Source organism: Bubalus bubalis, chromosome 4 (genome assembly GCF_019923935.1).
Source record: "Bubalus bubalis isolate 160015118507 breed Murrah chromosome 4, NDDB_SH_1, whole genome shotgun sequence".
NCBI classification, from domain to species: Eukaryota; Metazoa; Chordata; class Mammalia; order Artiodactyla; family Bovidae; genus Bubalus; species Bubalus bubalis.
Genome location: NC_059160.1, coordinates 137,236,615 through 137,257,284, shown reverse-complemented (window position 1 = coordinate 137,257,284; position 20,670 = coordinate 137,236,615). Strand labels below are relative to the sequence as shown.

The following is a 20,670-nucleotide window of genomic DNA, read 5'->3' as shown; positions in this document are numbered from 1 at the left end:
CCCCAGAATATTCTGATATCCCTGCTCAGCCTGTCGAGAACCTCTGATATGATCCAATATCTTCAAGGAAGATTTGAGAAAGTGAAGATTTGAGAGATGTGATTTTATCTTGTCTCAAATCTTTCACAGCATCATGCAAGGTCTCCTCAACTGAGGATGTGCTATCTTCTCCTCCTTTCCTTCTGTCTACAGAGAACTCATGACTAGTCAGCTAAACAGAGATGCAGACACAGATACATGTACACATATCCATCTTTGATGGGTATAGTGTATAAAGATATAATCGTCATTGTTTAGTCATTCTTTGTCGTGTCCGACTCTTTGCGACCCCATGGATTGTAGCCCACCAGGCTCCTCTGTCCATGGGATTCTCCAGGCAAGAATACTGGAGTGGGTTGCCATTTCCTTCTCCGATACTACTTATACATGTAAAAAAATAGATGAAGAGTCAAGCAAAACCTACAAATTTGGTAATTTCTTACTCTCCAGATATTTTGAACACATCCAAGAAATTTAAACAGATAGGACAGCATATGATCTTAAAGAAGGGAACTAAATACAGTATTATGGAATAGTGAAAGGAATTAAAACCAAGGCAATTGTTTTCTTGATGTTTTCAGCCTCTTAACTAAGACCTAAATAGTTTAATTCTATCAGCTAAATTGGAGAAGGAAATGGCAACCCACTCTAGTACTCTTGCCTGGAGAATCTCAGGGACGGGGGAGCCTGGTGGGCTGCTGTCTATGGGGTTGCACAGAGTCGGACACGACTAAAGCGACTTAGCAGCGGCAGCAGCACCCAAGACCTAAATAGTTTAATTCCATCAGCTAAATTGGAGAAGGCAATGGCAACCCACTCTAGTACTCTTGTCTGGAAAATCCCATGGACAGAGGAGCCTGGTAGGCTGCAGTCCATGGGGTCGCTAAGAGTAGGACACAACTCAGCGACTTCACTTTCACTTTTCACTTTCACGTGGAGAAGGAAATGGCAACCCACTCCAGTGTTCTTGCCTGGAGAATCCCAGGGACGGGGGAGCCTGGTGGCTGCCATCTATGGTGTCACACAGAGTCGGACACAACTGAAGCGACTTAGCAGCAGTAGCAGCAGCTAAATTTAACCCAAGTTAACTTTTAATTTTTTTTAATTTAGTTTACAATCTTTTATTCATACCAAGTCTTTGAAACTGATGTGATTTTTACATATACAGCTCATAGGAATTCAAAATTCAGGGGCATAGGGATCTATTACATAACTATCTATCTACCTTATAGTAATGAAGTGGTTAAAATGGTGTATTCTTTTTACACTAGTGTATTTTTATAGTTCTTTATGGTGCCACGAGTAGTAAAGAACCCATCTGCCAATGCAGGAGACATAAGAGATGCAGGTTTGATCCCTGGGTCACAAAGATCTCCTGGAGGAAGGCATGGCAACCCACTCCATTATTCTTGCCTGGAGAATCCCATGGACAGAGGAACCTGGAGTACTATGGTCCATAGGGTCACAAACAGTTGGACATGACTGAAATGACTTAGCACGCGTGCATACCATGGAAAAGGGAGTGATCAGTTAAATTTAATACAATCAGTATCTGAAGAGCCAGAGCCTTTTAAGAACCAACTAGCATAAAAGCTTCCTGTCCTATAAAGTCCAATTTCAAGGTCGACCAAGCAATTTCAGACTCTGTCTTGAACAACAAATTCTAAATAATAATCCTGTGCCCTGGGAAACAGAGGCTGCCAAGGAGGCAGTGACGTCTTATTGCGGCAATCACTGGGGGAAGACGGGGGTGGGGGCGGCACACCAGGCTTGTGAAAGTCAGCCCCGTTCCCCACCACTGCTCCTAACAAGAACTGAAAACAACCAGCCACACACGCACAAGTTTCATGTAGGATAAAAAAAAATATCATGAAAAGACTCACCAAATTCATCGCATATGCTCTCATTTTCTATGAGAGTCGGGTGGTCGAAGGTGTCCCGACAGTACAGGATCTGAGGGTTCTTGCTGACCACTGCGATGCCCCCCAGGGCTAACGCAAACTGGTCCGTGAGAATGGAAGACGGCTTATCCTGGATGCGCTTCAGCATGGAGCGGTAGCGGCAGTACTGGGGGTAGCTGAGAACGATCACGTTTGTTTCTTCCTCGTCCTCCCCTAGACAATCGAGAAAATACTTCCGTTACTTTCCTCCCTCCAACAAAGAACTGTGGCAACCATGGCCTCATTTCAATGCTCACCTCTGGTTTTGTATTAAAAATATAGTCTTCAGCAACATTCTTGTATTGGTTCATCTTTAGCCTCAGTCCCATTACTCATGCAGCTCCATGAAAAAGCCTCAGGTACCAATAAAGAAAGAGTTGGATCCATAACCCCATAGACAGAATGAAGAATGTTTAGGTCTCTGGCAAGCAGCAGAACCAGAAAACTGTTTTGAAAGAATCTGATGTGCATAAATATATTTTATTTATAATTAATATCATTATTTTATCCATAGGAAAATTCAGAATTTTGTTGAGCTTCTTTGTATTTCTTTCCACAGTTTCGTGTTGCTTTTATTTTGGATTATATAATCTTTCAGTGCTTGAAGCCTGTCTAAAGGCCATCTGGCCCAAGAGAGATATCCATGGGTCTCCAGAACATCATCACCTGCTCTGCTGGTTGTTAGTGCTGTTCAATGAATATATCTTGCCCCCTTTATGGTCCTGTGGAAAGACCACCCATTGAGGACAAGTGGCCATGTGACTGGTTATGGCCAGTGAAATATGGCAAGAGTGGGTGGCACCTTTAAGAACCAGATTGCAACTAACCATACTGTCTCCCTCCCTTTGTTCTGGACATCTGTAATGGTTCAGATAGTGGCTACTCAGCCAGTTTTGGTCTTGAGTGAGGATAACATGGAATAAAGCACCTGGTTGGTCCTAAATGGATGTACAAAATAAACACTTGTTGTTTCAAGTGGAGTATGATTTGGAGGTTGTTTTGTAGTGTGATCTATCTCAGTGTGATTGATACATCCACCTTCTCCGCCCTCCCCCGGACCCATACCCCCTATCTTCTAATGTTCCTCAAATCCATCTGGTAACTTGGCACAATTCAGAGAACCACACCGAGAGGACTCCCCAAGCATCCTTGTGAGAGCTCCATCAGAACCAACTTAACTCAGGAGAACATTTCAGCAACTTTAATGAAGCTCCCTCTTATAACAATCTTAATGCTTATTTGCATGCCACCATATTTACAAAAACTAGATTCTGCATGGATTAATCCTTCTTTCAGCTTAAGCTTGAGAAATGGCAACCTCCTCCTCCCCTTTGGTATCCTGCCACCTGCACAATGTCAAGCTGGATTGGGGCTCCATGACCCAGTTTGCCATCACTCTCTGTAACCACACCATCAGGGCGTGTGCAAGCAATTCCCAGATATGTCACTTGCTTATCCAAAGGGAAAACACTCAATATTTCGAGCCTTTACCATGCTGCAGGGAATTGCACAAAACAGTTGTTAAGGATACCAACATTATCATGGCCATCTGGCAACCAGTGGGAGACGAATGAGGAAGGACAGAACATAATGATGGAGTATAACCAGTACCAATGGAAGGTGTGCATGTGACCCTTTCAGATAGGAGGCCAATACCCAGATGTATTTCTAATTATGTTCACTTAGTTCCTCAGGCTGGAGGCTTCTTCCAGAATGGAGATGTTTAGCTGCTTTCAAGATGACATCTTTTAACAGTTTATGTTGCTTAGACTCCTGCCTGGTTTGTGGGTAGCCACTTCATCAGCTGGCACACTTAATTAAATGGAAATACATTTACACTGAAGCCAAGTCCCCAATGAAAAATAGTTCGAAGATGCTGATACATGTCCCAAGGCATGCCCACTTGAGATTTCTACAGTAGCCCAAGACACTAGCTCAAATTTGTGCTTTCTATAAAGTGAAAAAAAGTGTTAGTGAAAATATTTACAAAAACATCATCAGAATTCCAGAGTGTCTGAGTACTATTTGAAGAAGCAGCCTCTAATGTGTCAGTTACATTATTGCACTCTATTTGTCCAAGATGACCAAGATTTGTCCAAGATCATCCAAGATGACAGTCAGGGAGTATAACCATGAACCCCCAGGGTTTATTTCAGCATGCTCAGCCCCTAACACCATCTCTGGTATATAGTAAATACCATAACAATGCCTGTTGATCTCACTTCTGCGATGGGAGTGGTGGTGTGTGTGGGGGGGGGGCGGGGGCGGTGCTGTACTAATGTCTCTACACGTTCTCGAAATGGAGAAAATCATACTTCTAAGGTTGAACAATGGGGGAAAAATGGATGTTTCAGAGTTGGTTTTATAGCAGAAGATGTCACCTGGACTCTTGGGACCACTTCACTTCCTTCCTTCCTTCTCCATGAGGATGCCATCTCTAGGTTCTTAATTATCTCTTCTGGATGAAATCAGTCCCTGGCTATATTCTGTGCTTAGAAATGACTTTTTTTTTTTTTTAATTCCCTCATCCTTGAAATATTTGTCTCTATTTCTTCACACAGTCTATAAAACGCTAAACAAACCTTGAGTCCTTTTCTTTCTATTGGAAGAAAAAAAAGCAAATTTCCTCTGATCCCAAGGCATGGAAACACATGCTATGAACGATGTCCATTCATTCTGGAGACAGCATCTCTAAGAATGTTCTGGGACTGCCCATATCAGAATCACACAGGAGAATGCAGGAAGGCAGAGAACCTTAAGAACCTCTGATTCAGAATTTCTAAGGCAGTGGCCCAGGAATTTATTATCTCTGACAAGTTCCCAGATAGTTCATGTACATTAAAATGTGAAAACACCACCTGAGTTTAGCTTTTTTGCATAGACTTACAATGATTTACTCAGTTGGGTTTTGATCTTTCTCTCCATACACACACACACACACACACACACACATATATATTTTCCTAGTTTCAGGTTATGTTTCTATCCAAAACCCCACTGTTTCTGAAACAATACTGGACCAAATTCCCTTCTCTTTGCCACTTTACTAACATTTTTACACTTCACTAACATTGTTACAGGTATCACAGAAGACAGTGAATGTAAAAAAGCACTCTTAAACAAAAATACGAGGAACTGCTTTCCTGCTTAGAAAGCAGAGCAAAAATATTACTGCGATGGCTGGTGCTAACAGTAAAACATTAAAATTTACAAAGGCCTTTCACACAACATATCTTTGTTGCTGTTTCTCACAACAACACTATTAGTGCCATGACACCTTGTTAATATTCCCTTAGAGATGGGAAAGTCCAGATTCAGACTCTCACGTGACTACTCTAGGATCTCAAGGAACTAGAAAGTGATAGAGATGAGATTATAACTCAACTTTTTAACTTCAAGCTTGATGAGCTTTTCATTATGCCAAAATGTCAATAAAAATAACATTATCCTTAGGGTAATATCTTGATTTCTTTTCCTATATGGGTGTGGCTGAAGTAAATTATCTTTCCTTTTGACATATTGTTGCTGTTGAAGGGATTTAACTAATTTACAACATTAGGAGTGAGGATGGTGGTCTTTGATCAAATGAAATAGGAGACGTCTGTTTCATCCACAACTGTGGAATTCAGCCTGTTCTAAGTTAGAATTCTACTCTGGTTAAGTTAGTGTTATTGTGGAATACCTCAATTCCCATTGTAACAATTTAACAATATTGACACACCTTCATGTTGACCAACTTTTTACTTTCTATCTACGTGATAGGAAATCAAGCCAACTCTTAGGTTGTGCAAGCCTAGAATCCCTACCCATGGCTGAGAGGTTAGCACAGCTGGGACCCGGCCTTATGTGGTAGTGGTTACTGATTAAAAAAAAAAAAAAAAAAAATTATAATTTTGTTGTATATGAACAGAACCATCTATTTGGAGCAGAATTTCAGCATTGTTTGGACAGGGGCAAATTTCCAAGCTTACAATGCGATGTTCCCAGAGGAGCTGCCTTTAATATTTACAAAAAGCAGAGGAAGCCCATGAGACCCTGAGGACTCCTGTGCAGAGGTGAACAAGCATTCTAGGTGAGAGTCAAGATAAGATCCAGTGTAAAGGTGAGATGTGGAAGAACCAACAATTCATCTAGGTCAAAGTTTCATTGAGTGAAGATACCCTGAGTCTCTTCTTTGTGGTTTAGGCAGAGGTTTCATGAACTGAAGAAACTTTTTTTTTTTTTTCCAAGGCAAAGTGTGGTCACTTTACTATGAAAGGTGAATATAAAACTATGGGTTTGGAAGTGCTTTCCAAGTCCAAAATTCTATGATCCTATAACTGCCTCCTAAGCCTTCGCATTAAATTAACTTTTTCCTGACACAGCTACAAAAAAGCAAATTGTTCAACAGCTGTCATATTTTATTTTGCCCTAGTACACTAAGAAACAAACAAAGCCAAACAATCCTTTCAAGAATTCTTCTTTAAATTCCTCAGTTACTTCCTACCTCCTATGCATTTCATACCCACATAAACAAACACTCCTATACAAAGTTACGCATGAAACTGACAATCAGGCTGACAATAAGGCTGTGTAGGACATTCCCCCTTTCCAATTCATAATAGGTCTAGCAGATAAATCTAAGAACGAATAAAGAGTGGATAAATTGCACATTTGTTTAGCAAAAGACAAACAAAGTGTTCCTGGAACAAAGATTATCTTTCAGCCACACCCACATAGGGAAAGAAATCAAAGTATTACCCTAAGGAATCTTTCTCTAACACACACTAGTTGGCTGCAGTTGGTTGGATTATATATACATTATTTGATTTCTGTCAACAGAAAATAACCAGCAATAAATTAATGGTACCAAAGACTGAAATTTCAGACCATAATTATGATATTCTATTAAAATGTCATCCCATTCCTCAAGTACCCCCTCCACCAAAAAAAAAAAAAAAAAAGTGAGTATGCTTATGGGTATGCCTATTTTAAAATGAAATATTCAAAGGGAATGAGTCCCCAAATGACTCAACCTCATTTCAACTTCAATGAAAAGAACTTTGCCTATTAAAAGTTAATACCTAAAAGTACACTGCTTATAATGCTCAACAAAAATTACTCTAATCCTGCACTTATATCATAATTACACGTTTTGTTAACCTCCCTCAATGTCAATTTTTCACTTATTTATATATTTTCAAAGTCCAAAACAGAATTCCACTGAGAAACTATAATTATAACGTGAGACTCCACCCAAGCTTTTCAAACAGTAACTGTATACCATTGCTTTAATCCTCAGCATTGGACTGGGGGTGGGAAGAGGGTGGGGGGAGAGGGTAAGAGCCTGCATTCATTCTGAATAGCATGTTGCAAGTTCTCTTTGTAAAAAGAGAGATGCATGAAATAGCAAACACAATGAATTAATGGAGCATTGACTTTCAAATATCCATAATGCTATTTTTTAAAATAGATAATGGTGGCCAAATGCACAGAAGGCTGAAAACATAAATTCCGGAGGAGAAATTTGCTTTTATCTCTTACACAACAATTTAGAAATGTAACTTTCTTTTTCATTTTAGGGGGAGGAGAGAAGGCTTGTTTCGGAAACATCACACTGGTATGCTTACTGAAAACCACTATAATCTACTTCTAACATCACAGTAAGCTTAAAAAAAAAAAAAAAAAGCTTAAAAAACCCTCGCACCAGGATTTTATAGAGCCTGGTGGAAAAAGTATGCATGTTCCTTCCTGCACCTAATTACCTCAAGTGAAAAATCTGCCAAGTATTTTGCCCTTTAGTTCTCTTAATCGTATTAGGGCAAATGCATTTGGATGCCAATAAAAACAAACATTTAAAGATTTTCACTTAAAAGATTCCAAATATGTATGAAGGTTATGTTTGAGACACAATGTCCCTAGTCCTTCAAGGAAAATATACAGTGTTCTTTTTTTTGTTCCCCAAGCAAATATGAATTTGCTCATGTTATAAAGCTTGATGTCTAGTTTTCAGACAATTTAAGTAAAATAAATGTCAATATGAGAGGCTCTTACAAAGATTTATGTTTCTTTCTGTTACTTTATTACATTAGGCATTCCTTTCTCAAAGCTTTATACTTTTCACTGTGCTCCTAGCAACAACCAACGGCAAAGCATCAACTTTATATACCTGGCAGTGTTCCAATTCTTACTGCTATTGACAATTATATTGAAGTTTCCACTTAATTGCTGCTCTGTTGTGACACTGAATATTTGTCATAATTAGGCATTTCCTATTTTCCATCCATTCATTTTTGATTATTACTGAAAATGAAAATTTTTTTTATTCCAGAAAACCTAAGCCTGAAAATTCTACAGATAAGAGTAGCTACAGCTGTTACTATCATTACCAACATTGTAACATGCAGAAAAAAAAAAAAGGCATATAATTTCTCGGAAGGTAATTTTCCTTTCAGTCTAAGTGCTCTTATTCATCTTACAGTTACTCAATGATTTCCTGTTCTAATTACAGGACATTATACAGAAAGGCATTTGTAAAGGGAAAATGCAGCAGTGCCTGTAACTAAATAGCCTGAATTGGTTGAAAGTGTTTAAAATTCAAAGCCGTACGTCAACTTTATCAATTTCTGATTACAACCTGTATAAATGTGTAATGTGTCCCTACATCTCTCATAAGGCAGTCAACTTAGTACCCAAACTTACTGCACATCAAGGGGGAAAATACAGTTACAGTTAAACTGATGTTGAAGAGTTGGGGTGGGGAAAGATCGGGCTTTTTTTTTTTTTTTTCCCTCATCAAAGCTGTTAAATTGGAGGCATGCCAAGACAAGGAGTGGAAAATATTAATGATAAAAATAAATTAAATGCCTGATTAAAAGGGAGAGAGAACAAGATTCCATCCGGAATAGAAATGAAAATGCCACAAACTATTTCATAAAAACAGACTGTGACGTAAATTGCACATCAGTATTGCACTGTTGTGGTTATTTTGAGAAATGGTTTGTACTGTAAGTCAGCTGGTGCTGCCCCACCCTTAATGGTTTTGTAATTCTCTACACAGCAAGCAAGTGGGGCAGTCCTCAGATCGCTAAGACAGAAAACAGACCTAGCCGAACAGAACTGACAATAAAAAGATAATGTCCTTTTAACATAACAGAACAAGAAGATTGGCTTTATTAACTAAAAAAAAAACAAACAAACTATTTTAAATGGTCCCCAGCTTGCCATTTGTTTTGATAAATGGAAAGATAGATCTTCCCAGGACAGGCAACAAAAACATCACTTTAGAACTTATAAAATGTGGGAAAATATGCCAGTTCAGGGTTGCAAACAGAACAAAGAATATTTCAAATGTAAAAACCCAGGGTTTTAACCAGCTGTTTCCAAAAGCAAACCACTTCAAATGGACGGCCACACAAATATGTGTTAATATGTTAATATCAGCTTTTGTCCTACGATTACTCCATCACCCAAAAAAGAAAACAACAGAAAGCTAAACTAAAACCAAGCATGCCATCATTTCGAGGAACAAATGAACCCACTGGGAGGCAAAGCCAGCCTCCACCACCAAGCATCCACCAAGCAGTCACTGAATTCTAAGCCACATTTAAAAGCCACATTAGATTTCTTCTTGAGAATTATGCATGTGATACCCACATGGTTCATCTCAGACATTTAAAGGTCACACAAGACAGGGATTATGTAGCAGGTGTATCTACTGGTGAGATCACATGCCTAGACAGACCTGTAGGTAAAAGTGGTGACCACATCTGGGGTGTAATTCTAAGGGACCTGACCTGCCTTGACCTGCCTCCCATTCACAGGGTTAACTGTTTAGCTACAAGTCAACTATTCACTGTTAATGAGTTTCAGTGTCTGAACAAGAGAATATAAAAAGCCCAGGAGACCACATAGGACCCAGAGCTTGGACAAAATTTCTCCTACTCTAAAATTGTGCCAAAAGTTTTCTCAGAGATTAATTTATGCATTTATTTATTTACTAGTGACCCAAGTAAGGCTATTGGATTGGATTGGAACTTAGTTTAAATCAACCCTCTCTTGGTTTACAGGAAGCTACTTTTAAGATTCAGTTAGCCCCTCTGGTTACCATGACAAAGTTGCTATAAGAGAGGGAAATCAGACCATCATTAGCACAATTGGTCTTAAAAAATAATAGCTACCCAACTTTTTATTTTTCAGTTTTTAGTTTACGTCTGCTGTCATTGCAAGAACCATAATACCATTACTGCAGCTGCCTTGTAAGCCTTTGACGTTGGAGAGACCCTCCTGAACCCCCAAACTTATGAATAAACCTAACTAAAGTGAGATGCTGGACAGATCAATAGCTAAATGATTTAACTTCCGCACATTAGGCTCTTAGCATATAAGATGTGAATTTGTGCCTTAACAAAATGACTAATCACTATTTGTCATGACTTTCATGGACATGATTATTTCACAAGTAGTCAACACTGATCAGGCTAAATCTCATCATTTCCCACATGGTTTATATCTGGGGGGAAAGCCTGTGTATGCAGCACTAATCCTAAAGGAAATCAGTCCTGAGTATTCATTGGAAGGGCTGATGCTGAAGCTGAAACTCCAATACTTTGGCCACCTGATATGAAGAACTGACTCACTGGAGAAGACCCTGATGCTGGGAAAGACAGAAGGCAGGAGGAGAAGGGGACAACAGAGGATGAGATGGTTGAATGGTGACACTGACTCGATGAACATGAGTTTGAATAAGTTCTGGAAGCTGGTGATGGACAGCAAAGCCTGGTGTGCTGCACTCCATGCGGCTGCAAAGAGTCAGACACGACTGAGCAACTGAACCGAATTGAACTCATGAAGCACTAAACACCAAAAAGTGTAAATTGATTAATGTTGATTACCTAATGCCTAGCATTTTGAAGCCCCATTCTATACATATATACATACATACACATGTGTATGTGTGTGTTTATATATACTTTATAACAGAACATATATCTGGAAAAATAACATCACAGTATGGCTGCTGCTGCTAAGTCACCTCAGTCATGTCCAACTCTGTGCGACCCCATAGACGGCAGCCCACCAGGCTCCCCCATCCCTGGGATTCTCCAGGCAAGAACACTGGAGTGGGTTGCCATTTCCTTCTCCAATGCATGAAAGTGAAAAGTGAAAGTGAAGTCGCTCAGTCGTGTCCAACTCTTCGCAACTCCATGGACTGCGGCCTACCAGGCTCCTCCGTCCATGGGATTTTCCAGGCAAGAGTACTGGAGTGGGATGCCATTGCCTTCTCCACACAGTATGGCTACTTTCATTAAAACTCTGTGGTCATTAAACATAATAAAATCAAATAACATTTAAGATCTGGCAAAGATGCTTCTGTTAGAGTCAGTGAAAATAAGAAAGGTATGAAATAATATGCTCAACCTCTTGTCTTCTGCTTAATAGCATTATTGAGATAGAATTCACATAACAAATAATTCATTCATTTAAAATGTACAAGCTCTCAGTATATTTAATTTTGCATCTATCACTATAATTAAATTTATAACATTTTCATTTTCCCAAAAGAACCCCTATATCCCCTCATTCCACATCTCTTTGCCCTTCATCAATTCTAGGCAACTAATAACCTACTTTCTATCTCTATAAATTTACCTATTCTGGACATTTAATATAAATGGATTCACACAATATGTAGTTCTTTATAACAGCTTCTATCACTTAGCATAATGCTTTCAAGGTTCATACATATTGTAGAGCATATCACTATTTCAAGGCTTTCCAGGTAAAGAATCTGCCTGCAGTGCAGATGTGAGTTCAATTCCTGGGTTGGGAAGATCCCCTGGAGGAAGGAAATGGCAACCTACTCCAATAATTTTGCCTGGGAAATCCCATGGACAGAGGAATCTGGTGGGTTACAGTCCTTGGGTTGCAAAAGAGTGGGACACAACTGAGCGACTAAACAACAATCAGCATTTCATTTCCTTTTATTGTTAATAATATCCCATCGTATGGATATACCACATTTTATTTATCCATTCCATCAAGTGATGAGACATTTGGATTATTTCCACTCTTTGGCTATTAAAGATAATGCTGCTATCAACATTTGTGTATAAGTTTTTGTGTGGGTATATGTTTTCATTTCTCTTGTGTATGTATACCTAGGAATAAAATTGATGGGTTATATGGCAATTCTACGTTTGCCCTTTTAAAGAACTGCCAGACTGTTTTCCAGTGTGGCTATACCATTTTACAATCTCTTCAGCAGTTTATGAGGCTTCTGATATGTCCACATCTTTTCTAGCACTTGCCATTATTTGTCATTATTTGTCTTTTTGACAGCCATCCTATAAGGTGTGAAGAGATATCCCATGTTGTCTTGTCTAATGCCTAAAAATCATTAACAGTGGGTACACCTAGATTGTGACATTATCTGGGATTCTTATTTTCTTTGTCTGCATTTTTACTGTGCAACTTTTTTTTTTAAGAAGTGGACATCTGGCAAAGTGTGTTAGTCGCTCAGTTGTATCTGACTCTTTGCGACCCCATGGACTGTAGCCTGCCAGGCTCCTCTGTCCATGGAATTCTCCAGGCAAGAATACTAGAGTAAAGCCATTCCCTTCTCCAGGGGATCTTCTGAACCCCAGGTCTTCTGCATTTCAGGCAGATTCTTTACCATCTGAGCCACCAGGGAAGCCCAGGAACATCTGGCAAATTTATATGGAATTTCAAGAGATCTCAAGCAGTTAATCTTAAGAAAGAACAAAACTGGAGGACTTACACGGTCCTATTTCAAAACTTACTACAAAGCTACAGTAATCAAAGCAGTGTGGTACTGGCATAAGGCTCAAATGTGATCCAATAGAATAAAGAATCCAGAAATAAACTTTCAAATCTTTGGACGGGTGCCAAGACTATTCAATGGGAAAAGACAGTTTTCTCAACAAATGATGTGGGTGAAAACTAAGTATTGATAGGAAAAGAATGCATTTGACCCTTACCTCACACCATATACAAAAACTAACTCAAAATTTATCAAAGACTCACATTTAAGGGTTAAGACTACAAAACACAGGAGGAAATCTTCATTAACTCGGATTTCACAATGGTTTCTTAAGCATAACACCAAAAGTGTAGGCAACAAGAACAAAAAATAAACTGGACGTCTTCAAAATTTAAAACTTTTGTGTACCAAAGGACACTATCAAGAAAGTGAAAAGACAACCCATAGAACAGGAGAAAATTTTTGCAAATCATACAGTAAATGAAGGATTAACATACAGAAAACAAATAGCTCTTAAAACAGCAAAAAGAGAAACAATTCCATTTAAAAAGACTTGAATAGATATTTCTCCAAAGAAGTCATACAAATGGCACATGAAAAATTACTCAATATCATTAGTCACTAGCAAAATGTAAACCGAAACCGTAGATACTACCTCACGCCTACCAGTAATACTATTATTACTTAAAATATAAATAAAAACAAAAACAATAAACTCCAAATGCTGGTGAGGATGTTGAAAAACTGGAACTCTGATACTTTGCTGGTGAAAATGTAAAATGGTATAGCTACAGTGAAAAACAATCTGGAAGTTCCTTAAAAAGTTATATATTGAATGATCTTATGACCTAGTAATTCCACTCCTAGGTATATATTCCAAAGAACTCAAACAGATACCTGTACATCAACATCAACATTAACAGCAGCATTAATTACGAGCACCAAAAAGTAGAAACTCAAGTGTTCAACAACAAACAAACAGTGTGGTTATGCATGCAATGGAGTATTATTTAGCCATAAAAAGGAATGAAGTTCTGATACACGCAACAATGAATGAATTTTGAAAACATTATGCTAAGTAAAATAAGCCAAAGGCAAGATAATGTATGATTCTATTTTATATGAAGTATCTAGAATAGGCCAATTCTGACAGAGGGTAGAATAGATGTTTCCAGGGGCTGGGGCTAGGGCCAGAGGCAGGGGATGGGGAGTTACTGCTTAGTGGGTACAGAGTTTCTGTTTAGGATGATGAAAAAGCTGGAAATAGATAGTGGTAATGGTTGTCCAACATGAGGAATGCACTTGGTGTCACTGAATTTTACATTTAAAAATGGTTACAGTGGTAAATATGCATACATTTTATGCAACTTTTTAAAAAAGGAGGACTACCTGGCAAGGGTTATATTTCCTTTCTGGATGCACTCTTCACTGCTTCTTGAAAGGAAAAGAGGTGTCTCTCCAACCAGTAACTAAGCTATCAACTCCTGAAAGGCACAGTCAGTGTCCTAATTTCTTGTTATCCCTCCTAGATCTTTGAAGGGCCACTGGAAAATGCCAACCGTCTATAGAGAGCATTGCAGTTAACATCTGAACATCTTGTCAACAAGTAAGGGCTGTCATATGTCATTAATTCACTCTAAGCTCTGGACCCGCAGCTCTTCCCAAAAGGCTGAAAGAACCTAGAGAGTTATCCTCCCAACAGTGCTGCACCCACTGCCCTTTAGATGATGGGGCCTGAGTTTAGGCGGTCATCTCATTCTTTGACTTTTTAAGAAACAGCTTCACCACTGAGGGGTGTGTGGACCACCCTCAAAGAGCTGAGCCATCTCCACACAGCTGCGCTGACCTCTAGGAGTTCACGTCCTCAGGTGACAAGAAACACCTGGATTGCACTGTTCCCTCGTAAATCATCATCGGCCTTCTGCAGTGGCTTAATGAGGAGGGTAAAATGCCTTTGTCCTACCACGGCTGCTGCTGCTGCTAAGTCACTTCAGTCGTGTCGGACTCTGTGGGACCCCATAGACGGCAGCCCACCAGGCTCCCCGTCCCTGGGATTCTCCAGGCAAGAACAATGCAGTGGGTTGCCATTTCCTTCTCCAATGCATGAAAGTGAAAAGTAAAAGTGAAGTTGCTCAGTCGTGTCTGACTGTTAGTGAGCCCATAGACTGCGGCCCACCAGGCTCCTCCGTCCATGGGATTTTCCAGGCAAGAGTACTGGAGTGGGGTGCCATTGCATTCTCCATCTCCTATCACTGGCTCGTCTTAAATCAGAGGTCTTCAAACTGGTGAACCCCTGGACCCAGAGGGTCCAGGAAGGCTTTCCTAGGAGAATCTACACAGGTATGGGACACATGTTCGGGACACATGTTCAAGACACCTTTCACCCCCTACTCCATTCATTTCCCAACAGTGAGCCTGAGTTCAACACAGCCAACCTCCTTTTCCATCTACTATGCCGTCTTATGACCACTGAAGAGACCAATCAAAATACTGGTTTTGGAGAAGCCTACTTTATTGATATAGTAAAGGACAGTAAACTATAGGCTTTGATCTTTCCCCCCTTTTCATATATTTCCATTAAAGGAGAAGCTTGGCAGTAGAAATAGAGTACTTTGGCCTGCATTAAGATGCTCTGAATTCAGAAAAGCCAGAGCAATAAAGGTTAATGACGCTGATCCCTTTAAAACATAGCTGGAATGTTCTACAAGGCTACCAGATTTTTAAAAATAATCTAGATAAAAACCTAAGGATAAAAATTTACATGATTTATATCAGAACTGTTGTACTTTAATAAATACAGATTTCAATATTTGATTTTATCAAATGATATATAATATTTATTCTAATCATAGTCAATCACCATCTTATTCCATCCCATATCATGTTTAACACTGTCTTTGCCTGTTAACAAAAAATTCATTCAAATTTATGATAAAAAATGTTAAATGCCTACTCAAAATTGAGAAAAGACATATATATGATTTTTGAAAGCTCTTTTAGAGCAGCACTATTCAATAGCAACATTGTGAGCCAAATATGTAATTAAACATTAAAAAGTAATAAAGCAGGTGAAATTAATTTTGATCTATTTTTATCTGTTTTAGCACTAGTCTTTTACTATTAAAAGTAATAATTCAATGAATATTTTGTCTCCCTGTTTTATTGATATAATTGATGTATAACAATTTAGGCTATACAACATAACAAATTTATATATATATATATATATAGTGAGAACACTTTGTCTTATGTCATAGTGTAAATTCAAGTTTTTTTTAGGGTACATTTTAAAAATTAGTTTATCTAACTCAATACATCAAAACCAGTATTTCAACATGAGCAATGCAAAGAATTACTAATGAGATATTTTACATCATTTTTTCAAACTAAGTTTTAAAAATGTGTATTTTACATTTGCAGCATCTCAATTAGGACAAGTCACATTTCGGGGCTTTGGAGCCACATGGAGCTAGCTCGTGGCTATCATATTGGACGGCAGAGCTTTAGAGAGTCCACCAGGAAGGAAACCTGAAGACCGCTATGTCAGACACCTTGGACCTAAAAAGGCAGCTGGGACGACTGGCCTATTCTGGGTACCTGGCACCGTCCCCACAGTGCCTTTCAGTCCTGGACTCTAGGATCCCACCATCTTAAGAAAAAAGGATCAGAAACCCAACTGGGAGAAGAGAACAAAACAGGAAGAAAAGCCATTACTGTGACTGTTACTTCATTGTTCTAATAACCAAAACCTCAGTGAAGGCCAGAGATAGCAAGCAACTCTGTGTCATTATTTTAATAGAGATCCTCACTTGCCACCCTACGTTTTCGGTGAATGATAAAAAGCAAATCAAAGTTAAAAAACATTAAAGCTTCAACTATAAAACCCAGTGAGAGCCCTCTCCTCTGGGTTCCATCTATTCTGCTGACAAGCTACAAGTTCCCTAGCACCATGTCCACAGACTGTCTGTTCTGCATCTTGTCACAATACCAGGAGAACACTGGTTGTTCAGAATGTGTATATTTTCTATCTTTTTTTCCTCCTAGTGTGCACAATACAAAAATTAGTTTAACATCTGAAAGAATGAAATACTTCTAAAACCTAATGGAAACTGAAGCTACTATTCCATCTCACAGCAATGCAGTCATATAAAAACTCCGGCACCTTCTAATGTGCTCTCAGCAGCACACTGAGGGGGAACATCATTGCAAGGCACTGATGTGGGTATGCTCTGCTTTATTTCCTTTTGTACAGGGTTAGCAGTGAGCATGCCAATGTGACTTCAGGAGGAAGAATCTGGTTTATTCACATTTCCCATAATACTTGTCATCTACTGAAAATCATTTCCACTGCAAACATCTTCCATTCCCTGAGTTCTAATATCCAAACCTACTTCCCTTTTCTCATAAAAGACACAATAAACAGATCACTGGTGACTAATATATTAATTCCAGTAATAATTCTGTGGTTTCATACATGAGTTACTGGTCCTACGGATCCCTGTTCTGGGCACCTGTTAGATGTTTCTGTGATATGGTTTATGATAGAGTTGCTGCTACTGCTAAGTCACTTCAGTCGTGTCCGACTCTGTGTGACCCCATAGATGGCAGCCCACCAGGCTCCCCCGTCCCTGGGATTCTCCAGGCAAGAACACTGGACTGGGTTGCCATTTCCTTCTCCAATGCATGAAAGTGAAAAGGGAAAGTGAAGTCACTCAGTCATGTCCAACCCTCAGCAACCCCATGGACTGCAGCCTACCAGGCTCCTCCGTCCATGGGATTTTCCAGGCAGAAGTAATGGAGTGGGGTGCCATTGCCTTCTCCGATGGACTGCCAAATCCAGCCTGAAGCCAGTTTTTATAAATAAAGTTTTATTGAAATACAGTCATGCCTATTCATTGATATGCTGCTCTCATGCTATAGTGGTGGATTTGAGTAGCAGAAGAGACCTTATGGCCCGTCAGTCTGAAATACTTACTCTTTGTCTCTGTGAACCTCTGCTCTGGATAATGGATGATTGTTTCCAGAAACTTGTTATCTTGGATCACTGACATCACCTTAGTTCCTAAGGTACAGTTACTGACACTACACTGATCTTATTTGTTCATGTTGGGCTCCTCTTTCTAGTCCATGGGATCTTTGGAGGTCAGGAAATGGGTAGAAGTTCTACCCATTCTACCATGTCCTAACGTCACAGATAAGTGAAGCACATGGTAGGCCTCCAATTCATGTTCATTTCAATTAATGTTTCAAACTAATGTTTTCTGGTTATTCACCATTTGGCGTCCCTTGCTGCTGCTGCTGCTAAGTCACTTCAGTTGTGTCTGACTCTGTGTGACCCCATAGACATCAGCCCACCAGGCTCTCCTGCCCCTGGGATTCTCCAGGCAAGAACACTGGAGTGGGTTGTCATTTCCTTCTCCAATGCATGAAAGTGAAAAGTGAAAGTGAAGTCGCTCAGTTGTGTCCGACCCTCAGCGACCCCATGGACTACAGCCTACCAGGCTCCTCCATCCATGGGATTTTCCAGGCAAGAGTACTAGAGTGGGGTGCCATTGCCTTCTCCTTGGTGTCCCCTACTTGATGCTAAAGCTGAAACTCCAGTACTTTGGCCACCTCATGAGAAGAGTTGACTCATTGGAAAAGACTCTGATGTTGGGAGGGATTGGGGGCAGGAGAAGAAGGGGACAACAGAGGATAAGATGGCTGGATGGCATCACTGACTCAATGGACGTGAGTCTGAGTGGACTCCGGGAGTTGGTGATGGACAGGGAGGCCTGGTGTGCTGCGATTCATGGGGTTGCAAAGAGTCGGACACGACTGAGTGACTGGACTGAACTGAACTTATACCTTACTGCCAGATTCATTTCCCAGTCCCTCTGTCTTACTGTGTGACCTCTGAAGGTTGTATCACAGGTCTCCCTCGCACCCTGGCTTTTGCTTAGTTGAGCAGATGGAAGACACAGCAGGGGATCAGGTGGAGAAAAAGAGAGAAGTTGGGCTATTTCTCCCCTGCTGCCCTCCGCCTCAGCACCAGTTCTGGCTGTGGCTTCAGGCCCGCACCATGGCAGGTCCCTCGTGATTCCCACTTCCACCAAAACCCCTCTTGATTCCTCTGTATAGCCCCTGGGTACCTCAATTGTCCCTCTTGGTTCTTTTTGCCCTAACCACACCTCTATAAATCTTCTCAATTAACGTCTCTCCAACTGAATCCTCAGAGGAAATCTGTTTTTCCCTTACCCTGGAGAGAGATTCCTCCATGGTTCTCATTTGGCAAGTGGTAGGATGTTCCCACAGAGAAGGGAAAGGCTACCCACTCCAGTATCCTTGCCTGGAGAACCCCATGGACAGAGAAGCCTGGTGGGCTAGAGACCATAGGGTCACAAAGCAATTTACCTTTAGGTCAAGAGTGAAGCAATTTAGCACACACAGGATGTCCCCATTCTCAGAGGTTAAATGAAACCCAAGAAAGGACATGTGTCCCGTGAGTGATTGCATTAGAATCACTGAGGGGTGCGTTAAAATAAAGATTCCTGGGGCCCCCTCCTGCCATGCTGAACAAGGACGCCTGAGCTGTGTCTCTGTATCTGGGCTTTGAAACAGCTACTCGTGTGGTTGTCACACCCCTATTGAAACAGATGAAGACACTCAGGTGTTGGAGCAGGATGGAAATATGAAACAGAAAATCAATTTGAAGCAACTATAGTGTACCTGAAAAGTCCTGAAGTCAAGTGTATAAATACAGAACTATTAAGCTGAAAAGGAGGTGAGAGTTCACTATCAGAAGGTCACAGGGATTGGTAATGTTTACCATGGGAATTAACCCACTTCTCTTGATAACACAGGTTTCCCAGGCAGCACATTGGTAAAAGAATCCACCTGCCAATGCAGGAGATGCAAGAGACACCTGTTTGATCCCTGGGTGTGGAAGATCCCGGAATGGCTACCCAATCCAGTATTCTTGCCTGGAGAATTCCATGGACAGAGAAGCCTGGCAGGCCATAATCCATGGGGTTGCAAAGAGTCTGACACTACTGAGTAACTGAGTACATGCGTACACACACTTGGTAACACAAGTTAAGCCCTTTAAAGGCTACATATTTCAAAATCACATATTCCATAAGACTGGCTTCAACAGCTTACCTACTCATGGGTACGGGAATGGCAGTGGGCAGAAAGATCAATTGCTTGGAAAGTTTAGAAACTATGAACCCCATAAGTTCAATCATTTGTAGAATTCAACAAGGTAGAGGGTGTGAAAGACAGAGTAGCAGGGCAAGATGTTTACTAACTACTAAAGATATGATCTAGGAAATGAGAAATGATGACCTCTCAGAGACTTGGTTCCTAATCTGGAAAATGAGCATAAAAATAGTGCTTCCCAGGAGGATAGATTGAGTTGAAAGATTAAAAAGTATTGAAGTTAGGTACTTCCCTAGTGGTCCAGTGGTGAAGACTCAGTGCTCCCAATGCTGGAGGCCCAGGTTTGATCCCTGATCAGTTCAGTTCAGTCGCTCAGTCGTGTCCGACTCTTTGTGACCCCATGAATCGCAGCATGCCAGGCCTCCCTGTCCATCACCAACTCCTGGAGATCACCCAGACTCACGTCCATCGAGTCAGTGATGCCATCCAGCCATCTCATCCTCTGTCATCCCCTTCTCCTGCCCCCAGTCCCTCCCAGCATCAGAGTCTTTTCCAATGAGTCAATTCTTCGCATGAGGTGGCCAAAGTACTGGAGTTTCAGCCTTAGCATCATTCCTTCCAAAGAAATCCCAGGGCTGATCTCCTTCAGAATGGACTGGTTGGATCCAACCCTTGCAGTCCAAGGGACTCTCAAGAGTCTTCTCCAAAAAGAAGGAGTCTTCTCCCTGATCAGGGAACTATTATAGATCCCACATACCACAACTAAAGAGTTTGCATGCCACAACTAAG

At 40.4% G+C, this 20,670-nt stretch overlaps 1 protein-coding gene across 2 annotated transcripts in view; it reads right to left on the bottom strand.

Moving 5' to 3' along the window:
• ARID5B (AT-rich interaction domain 5B) overlaps positions 1 to 20,670 on the bottom strand; it is a 147,445-nt gene that overhangs the window by 52,504 nt on the left and 74,271 nt on the right. For both annotated transcript variants that reach the window (XM_045165542.1, XM_045165541.1), the window contains exon 4: positions 1,923 to 2,153. In XM_045165542.1, coding sequence (XP_045021477.1) covers positions 1,923 to 2,153 — 231 coding nt within the window. The remainder of the gene's footprint in view (positions 1 to 1,922; positions 2,154 to 20,670) is intronic.